Source organism: Anser cygnoides, chromosome 5 (assembly GCF_040182565.1).
Source record: "Anser cygnoides isolate HZ-2024a breed goose chromosome 5, Taihu_goose_T2T_genome, whole genome shotgun sequence".
NCBI classification, from domain to species: Eukaryota; Metazoa; Chordata; class Aves; order Anseriformes; family Anatidae; genus Anser; species Anser cygnoides.
Window position 1 is genome coordinate 35,821,877 of NC_089877.1, and position 8,632 is coordinate 35,830,508.

Genomic DNA, 8,632 nt, shown 5'->3' on the forward strand with positions numbered 1-8,632 from the left:
TGTGTAGTTCTCATTACAATTCTTTGCAATAAAATCTAGCACCCAAGTTTCTGCTAAATGGAGCCAACACTGATGCTGGCTTCTTTGTAAAGTTGAGTTGTGGGCAGTGCTGAAACCCAGACACAGAAGATGTGGCCAGAGCCACCAGCTAGTCCCAGCATGCTGCTGTATGTTGGTGGGGTAAGCATACCAAAATACTCCTCCCCACCTCCCGACACCTAGTAATGGTACCACCTTCACCATGTTTCCCAAATTGCAGCCAAAGCACAGGCACAGCTAACATATCTTTATTTGACTTCAGAAGTAGGCAACCAGATGCTAACATAGTAGAAGTGATATGCTTCACTCAGGCTCCACCTATTGACAACAGTTTACACTAACATGTATTTTACTCTTGATTATCATCTAAGAGGTTTTATTGTGCTTTTTTTTTTCTTTTTTTTTTCTTTTGGCTGCTTTCCAGAATTTTATTTTATTTTATTTGCTGATCTCAAGAGTTTTTACTAAGCAAAATACAATAGCTTTCCTGTTTTTTTCAAAGCTGTGTGCATGCAGAACCGTGCTGCTTCTGACAGAGCATTGACTTTCACTTTGCCTTCAGTCGAAAGTGTTGATGTATTCCTTCATGTCTGCAACCAGCTGCTCAGAGATGGGGCAAATGTATTGGCTGGTAACTGCAGCAGCTTCCCTGGCATCACTGTCCGAACGGCTGTTGGGAGGGGAAAAATGAGCAATAGTTTGTTATTCCTGTGGGAACAGACTGTTGGAATAGTGACAAGACCACCTTGTAAAATTCAGAGATGATACCCACAAGTAGATGTATGACAGAGGGGCTCAAATCAGAGATACCTGATGCAAGGTACCTAACAGATGTACAGACAAGGTTATTGGTCTCATCAGAGAATCACAGAATCATAGAATCACAGAATGGTTTGGATTTGAAGAGACATGTAAAAAATAATCTAGTTTATCTCCCCTGCCATGGGCAGGGTCACCTTCCACTAGACCAGATTCTCCAAAGCCCCATCCAACCTGGCTTTGAACACCACCAGGGATGGTGGAAAACCACCACAGCTTCTCTGGGCAACCTGATCCAGTGCCTCACCACCCTCATAGTGAAGAATTTCTTCCTTATATCTAATCCAAATCTACCTCTTTCACTTCAAAGCCATTACTCCTTGTCCTATCACTATATGCCCTTGTATGCCCAGCTTTCTTATAAGCCCCCTGTAATTACTGAAAGGCTGCAGTAAGGTCTCAGTGGAGCCTTCTATTCTTTGGGATAGACAACCCCAGCTCTCTCAGCTTTTATTTGTAGGAGAAGTGTTCCAGCCCTCTGATCATCCTCATTTATTCTAGGCAATGTGGACAGAAAGTACTAAGGGCCAGCTTACTCCTCCTAGTTTTAGTGATTTAATAGTGAGATGTCTAGTTGAAAGTGGTTGGTCATTGGGAAGATACAATATCCAGGTGCTGGGGTAGCCATCCTGAGGTGTGTATTTGAACCAGTAACTGAATCAAAACATGGTAGCAAAGGCTTTCTATTTTAACTGTTGGATCAGGCTTCCTAGTGAGATGTGCATTTTTTTTTTTAAGTCCAGAATAGCAACTCCGCAATTAGAAAAGAATCTTATTTCATTTCCCTGGGTTGTATTATTTTTAATAACTGGCTTTTATATGGCACTTCTTAGCTGTAAATCTCAATGTCAACATTGCTTTAGATAAAGCAAAACTGAGTGCCAGGCAGGGTCGGCATGTAGAAATTGAGATTACTGGGAATTCAGGCATGGAAATCAATTGAGATTGCACACAGCTGCCTGCTGTCTTGCAGTTAGGCCAAAGCATTTGTTTTGCTAGCTCTGCAAACCACCTCTGGGAGTGCAGTTGCTGTCAGAGTGGCAGGAGGTACAGAACTGTGTGATGGAGGGCTGCAGTTCAGCAGTGACACTCCCCACAGAATCACAGAATCACAGGATCGTCCAGGTTGGAAGAGACCTCCAAGATCACCCAGTCCAAACTCTGACCTAACACTAACAAGTCCTCCACTAAACCATATCCCCAAGACAGTGCCTTACAAGCTGATGGGGAGAAAAGAAGAAGTGGTTTTAAAAGATGGGCGATTTCATAAATCCAGTGGTGTGGATATTTTTGAGGATATCAGCTGAGCTGTTTGGATCCTGTAGTGCAAGGACCCACAGACCCCATAACTACTGCATTATATCAGACTTCTGCAGTCAGAGCAAAAACTGGACATTTACAAATTACTGAAAGTCCTCTTCTGAATTCAATACTGTGGTGGTTGGGCCATAGAAATGCCAAGGTGACAAGTCTGTCCCTCCTACCTGGCGTTCAGAAAGCTCTGGTACAGCCACATAAAGCAAAGGTCCGTATTGCTGTTTTCTTCCTCTCTCATCTGCACGTCTGTGTTGACTGGGCCTGGAGAGCTGCTTTAGATAAAGAAAAATATTAATTAAAAATAAAAATATTGAAACCACCACAGTTGTAAAACAGCACTGCTCTCTGGAAGGCAGGTTCACCCCACCAGCAACCTGCCACATGGGCCATGCTCTATTAACCTGCTGACTGACAGTTAGCTGTGTAGGAAAAGAAAGAGGTATCCTTTTCAAATCAGGCTCAGATGTTCTCTAACTGGCAAGAGGATAGGTTTTAATATGCACTTGTATGCTGCCTCATTACCCAGTACTATCATGTCCTTCAGCCCATGGATATATACCTTCTTCCAGCAACTGGAAATTAAAAATCTACTGCATCTGCCAGGATTTTGTTATTAGTGCATGCCCTAGAAAATATCAGAACACCCTGAACAGATGGGAAGGAATCAATGTGCTATGTTTCTGCCTTGGAGAACCAAGCCTGCAGGATGCCTCTGCAGGCAATGCTCTCCCTTCATAACATACCAGAGTCAAGGACAGCAGCAGTTATGGGGTGTATCGCCCTGAGGGCCATGTATTGTAACTGATTGTGGGCTTCAGTGGGAGCTAGTGGTTCAGTATTTCAGCTGTCTGAAGGAACCCTCTTGGCGATGTATATGATTATGTCTAACTCCTGCCCAGTTTGGCAAAGCCATGGCTGGGGACTATGAACTCCGAGGTCTCCCTCATTCTGGAACAGAGCCCACTTTTTTTTTATGAGCATTTTCTCAAGCACTTTGTTTTTAGCAGGCAAATCAACTACAACATTCCCCAAAAGACTAAACCAAACACAAACAAAAAAATCTCAACCTGTGATCTGGTGTCAAGTTTTCTGTCCTATGGATTAAGCTTGATACTGGCATATGCCACAGATAATGTCTTATGCTCAGAAATTGCCACACTCAGAAGGTTTGTGCTGGTGGGGCATCTCCACTGTTGCACAGAAGCTCCACTGTGGCCTCGCAGGAGGAGACCAAGCCCCAGACACCTTGCTCTTGTCTTGAGTTTTCCAAACCAGTGTCCATGCCATCCCCCTTTCCTTGGAGCTGGGGCCTGCTCCCTGCAGCCTGCACTGCCCACGCTGCCTTCCTCTTCCTGAAGAAGCTGAGCTCTTACCTGCGCTTGTGGCCCATGAGATTTTGGATGAATTTCTGAACCTGGGCATTTCCTCTCATCTTGCTGTATTCGCTGGTAAATAGTCCATCTGAGTGCCTCTGGGACCTGCATCAGGCAAAATACAACAGCTGCTCCTCCCAGTCATGAGACTTATCCCAAGACTCTGAAATTTCTCTCGCCCTAGTATCCAGGAGCCCTGTATCCCTGCCCTTCTGTCTCCTCTCATCGTCAGCAGCCTCTGGATGAGGCCAGCACTGAGGTTGGCTCTGGAACTGGAGGCAGCTCAGCCCCATGGGCTTCTTTTCCCACCTCCCACTGAAGACTTCCCTGCCCCAGGAGCCTGGTTTCAGCTCCTCCCTACCTCTCCTTGAGGCCCACCAGGTGTTTCACTAGCTGCTGCACGTAAGCATTGTCGTTCATCTTGCTGAGCTCACTGTGGAAGAGCCCATCCGCGTGTCTCTCAGTCCTAGGTGGTCAGAAAAGAAAAAATGGATGAAAAAGCCACGGTTTTAAAACTGGAGGAAAATGGTCATTTAAAACTGCTACCTGAAGGAAAGATAAACAAGAATTTGTGCTAATTTGGCAAAAGTTTAAAAAAGAATATTTTCCAAGAGTTTAAAAGAAATACCTGTGTTAACCATCACACAGCAAAAGCACCTGCCCTTGCTCTAGCATCTTCACCTCAAGAAATTGAACACCCAGATACAGAAACCCTGAGGACCTGGTAGGTAATGGTAGCAGCGCCAAAGACTCACAGGTGGCTGATTGAGAAGGCATTGAAAAAGTGCTCATAGCCTCAGAGATGTTCAACCAAGGCTGGCAAACTTCAAACCAGACTAGACAGTGGGTAAGATAAAAGGTCATGATATCTGTCTAAGCCTCAGGAGAGACCCGTTTGTGTGACTGTGTTTGTGCTAGTAGTGGCACTAGGGCAGCTGTACTTGGCTCTGGTGGTGGCCATGGAAGGGCTGCAAGGGTCTCAGCTGTGTCCTCCTCCAGCCTGAGTCCTTTGGTCTCTCTGGGCTTGAACTGCCCCTGCACAAGCAGGAGGAGGGGCAGCTCTGCCTCAGTCTTACAGGCAAGATTAGGAACTGGTGAACTACCAGGACTGCCTATTATTGGTTACATTTTTGTGACACTAAGCTGTTTAAAACAGAACCTTCCACTTTTACCAACCTGTATAAGTATCTAGTAGGGAAACAGGTTCAAGAGTGTCTTTTTTCTTTTTTTTTTTTTTTTTTTGGTGTAGTTTGGTCTGTTTGGGTTTCTGATTTTTCTTCTCAATCAAGTCAAATCTTCTAATCTTAAGCAAGGAAAAAAAAATATTTACAACATTGGTATTCCTTTAGCTAAATCAATTTAGGGGAACAAAAATAACAGCCAAGCAGCTGCAACTTCTGGAAGTAAGATAAAAGGCTGGTTTTATAGTTAGCAGGCTCTTTGAACAAAAAGCCATGGAGAAAAAGGAAGCAGAGGCACAAGAAATGCTTACCTCTCCAGGGATGGAAGAGATGCTGAGAAGTGAGACAGGACAATCATGGGAATAATTAGCTGCCACAGACCAGTCATCAGGGAAAACATGTTGACTCCTAAACTAAAGCACAAGGTTTTATGACCAGCAGAACAAACGACCTTGATCTTTGGTACAGTTCACATGCCACACGGAAGACAATGTTTTATAAATAACTTCACTATAACTAAATTAGCAGGAATTCTTGCCAGCAAAGATAGTATTTCTTTAAAATACAGAAGATGAACAATTCAAATCATTCATGTTGCCAGATACTTGTAAAATATTTGTAGCTGTTATCCCACCACCACTACCACCATGTAGTCCCGGTGCATGGATCTGAGGGGCCTGTTTGAGATAATGTTCGTGCTGGAGTATTGCTGTGAGTCAGTATAATACACCTTGAATAAGCAGGGAGGTATCACATTGAGTTAATCCATTGGTGGCACAACTCCGTGGAATAACCTCCACTCCACTATGAGTGTCTGACAGATGAGTCTTCAGGGAGAGGATTTAAAACACCCATTAAAATATCCCACACAGTTATTAATATACCTAGAGGGTGCCCAGGAGAAATCTGTCTTTTGCTGTTGTTGCCATTGTTTGTTTGTCTGTTTTTGTTTTGTTTTCCTGTAAATTATCAGGTGAAAAGATTGGCATGTAGCAAAGAAGAATTCATCCACTCACAGGGGAAGGGAAGGACTCGTGTGTGTGCTGATATCTGCCTATCCTCTAATCTTTCAAGAGGGAAAAAAGGAATAGCACATTTTCAGTAACAGCAAAATCTTGTCCTTTGTTTTCTAACTGAAATAAAAAGAAAATTGCATTTTGCTTATCACAAGCCATTGCATGTTCTTTCTTCTTATTTCCAACCTCATTTCACAGCTCTATGCCTGCAGAGATGTGTATGTGCCTTTATAAGAGTGTGCTCACGTTTTCCCAAGGAATACACAGAAAACATGCTTGTAATTTTTAATATTCTTGTCTTCCTCCTGCAAAGAAGCAAACCTTGCTTTTTAGTCACTGTCCTGGAAACTCTCAGACTGTACTTGCTAACCCAAAATCAAAGTCCTCTCACTTTGGTTTTATTTTAGTCTGAAACTAAACAGAACAAAGAGCATTAAAGGACTGACAGTTTCCTCAACACTTTCTAGCCACCCTCCTGGGACTGTTTTCTAATCTAAAGATACCGCAAGATAAAATGAGGCAAGACAAGCAAGGCGAAGAGTGGGGGATTTATGCAGAAATGTATTTGCAGTAAGCCACGGCACAAATGGGGGCTGCAGAGCAGAGAAAAGAGGTTTGGCAGAGACGTTCATGATTAAGAACCTGTAAGCTTCACCTCACACACATTTTTGATGCTTTTACTTTGTTTTCCTGCCTGATTTGGTTTTGAGGGGGATGAAATAGAAAAGAAGGACATTTCAAAGATCAGTTCCTTATGGGAGTCCAAACAGCACAGACTCCACATTATTGCTTCCCGCTCGAGGAATGTGAAGGAGCTGAAAACAGACCTCAAGAATAGTCTGTGCCACCCCTCAGGGACAGGTAACCTGGACCCTGAGCCTGTCCTCAATCAGTATAAGACTTGCCATGCAGTGCCTTGCCCCCCCGGCCAGCATCTCACCACAGCATTTTGGCCTTTCTTGTGCCATCCCTGGGCAGGTTTTTGTCTTGGAGCACCACATTTAACAGACCATTTTAAGCACCAGCCCTAGCTCCAGAGTCTCCCCTCTCTTGGTGATCTTTCTGGCTGCTAGCCAAGGGGATCAACTTGTCTTTTCCCTTTCTGGACGTGATCTTCTCTTCCGCATGCAGATTGCTTTCTGAAGTCTCTTGGAACAGTGATGGTGGTTGAGGAGCTTTCTTTCTGTATCGGTAATGATTGATGATTACTTTGTATTGCATAGTTCTTTTGTTTTATTTTTAATCAATTAGATAATGTGAGAAGGTAGATTTTGAGTTTCATTGCTGTAACACTGTTTAACCTCCTTGACCTTCCAAGCTTTTATTGCCCCCCCCAGTGATGCTGGCTCTCAATAAATACAAACTCCTTGGATTGCTAGTACTTTTAGCTGAAAGAAGTGCACACCAACTCAGCCCAGGACCTGAGAACAGCTCAGCCCCTTGCAGCAGAGAAATCCTGCTGCTGAAATGTCACATTGCACCCACAGGCTTTGCTGAATCAAAGCTGCCGTCACCCTGAAGGAGCACTACTGCCAGGAGAACTTCCCAAAAGGAACATTGCAAGCACTACACAGCCAGTTGGTGCACCTTCTTGTTCTTGCCTATCCCTACCTAAAACTAAGGACCATGAATCTCTGGAAACACATCTGGTTCAGCTGCTGTTTGGCTCCGTTCTTCCCAGTGGCTGTTCTAGAGGAGGAAAACCCCATCTATCATCATCACTGCTGCTCAGGAGAGGGATGAACAATGGCAATAGCTCAGCAAAGCATCACGGAGGCCCAAAATACACCACCCAAGCCTTGCAAGCAGGGAAGAGGCAGCCCATCCAGCCTGACAGCGTCAGCACAGCCGTACTCACCACACCGTGGTCACTCCAGGCTCCCAGCTGTCCTACAGCTGATGGCGCACCACTGGCCCACTTCTCTCCGCAGCCCCTATAAATCTGAAGCCCTTATCAAAAGCAATTATTTGAGTAAAGATATGAATATAAGTAATCATGGCTAACAGCAAATAACATATCCGGACTGAAATGTCCTTTTAATTACTCTCTAAACCCAACTGGATCATTCACAACAGTTCAATAGACCATATTTCTGCTGATGTGTAATAATTCCTGTTTGTGTGTTTAATGAGAGTAATTTGTAGGGAAAACATCCCTGTACCAATTGATTCACCACGATTGTCATCATTATCTCTCCCCTGGTTTTAATTACCTCTTGATATGAGCTTAATCTTCTGCTCTTTTTTTTTTTTTTAATTCTGGCTCGGCTTTTGTTTGCAATCACCAGGATGATTCGATGAGTGTGATTTGCCTATACAACATGTCAATTTTCTTAGGGCAAACACTGTCTAATCAGTAGGACTGGTCTGGGTTTGCAGGAGAGGACAATATTTTTCATGCTGTGGTTTCACAGCCACTTCTGGGAAAGGTCTGGTGAGAACAGATTGTATCACAACTTCAAAGAAAGAAGCATACTGATACATGCATGAAAACATCCTGGATATATCCCCTGCCTTTGCTGGGTTTCAGAGCTGGTTGCTCTAAAACTTTGCTACTACAGGTGACATGGGAATGGAGGGAGAAAATAGGATTATGCTCTTTCTCTCCTTTTTTATGTTGTATAAAGTAGCTTGGTAGGATTAATTGTTATAAATAAATCTTCTTATTTCTCTACTGGAGAAATAGAAATTATATTACACTTTTTCTCATCTACTTAACCTTTTTTTCTTTTGGGAAAGCAGAGGGCATCCCCATGCTGGAGGGCTGGGAGGAACCTAATTTTCCCCATCATCTTTCCCTTGGAAGAATAACCCATACACTGATGAGCAGCAAGCTTCAGCACTATGACTGCAGGCTGTAGCTATACCCCTACACGAGACAGGGGAC

General features: G+C 43.8%; 1 protein-coding gene across 3 annotated transcripts; it reads right to left on the reverse strand.

Annotated features, from left to right (window-relative positions):
* Positions 1–271: 271 nt before the first annotated feature.
* SCT (secretin) lies at positions 272–7,623 on the reverse strand. Of its 3 annotated transcripts, none has more exons than XM_013198323.3 (6): positions 7,604–7,623; positions 5,041–5,142; positions 3,910–4,014; positions 3,549–3,653; positions 2,343–2,444; positions 272–709 (listed from the first exon to the last, which is right to left on the reverse strand). In XM_013198323.3, the coding sequence occupies exons 2-6, from the start codon at positions 5,127–5,129 to the stop codon at positions 598–600; spliced, it is 513 nt and encodes a 170-aa protein (XP_013053777.3). In that variant the 5' UTR covers positions 5,130–5,142; positions 7,604–7,623; the 3' UTR covers positions 272–597. The 3 variants fall into 3 exon arrangements, with proteins under 3 accessions (XP_013053777.3, XP_013053776.3, XP_047920867.2); XM_013198322.3 differs by having other exon boundaries at positions 2,343–2,447; positions 7,604–7,618; XM_048064910.2 differs by lacking the exon at positions 7,604–7,623 and having other exon boundaries at positions 2,343–2,447; positions 5,041–5,151.
* Positions 7,624–8,632: the final 1,009 nt, after the last annotated feature.

Excerpts from the sequence above, each read along its gene's own strand:
- SCT (XM_013198322.3), bottom strand. The coding sequence starts at position 5,129 with ATGTTTTCCCTGATGACTGGTCTGTGGCAGCTAATTATTCCCATGATT. Across the intron at positions 3,654-3,909 it reads CTGGTGGGCCTCAAGGAGAG|GTCCCAGAGGCACTCAGATG; the intron begins GTAGGGAGGAGC and ends TGCCTGATGCAG. Across the intron at positions 710-2,342 it reads CAGAGCTTTCTGAACGCCAG|CCGTTCGGACAGTGATGCCA; the intron begins GTAGGAGGGACA and ends CCCTCCCAACAG.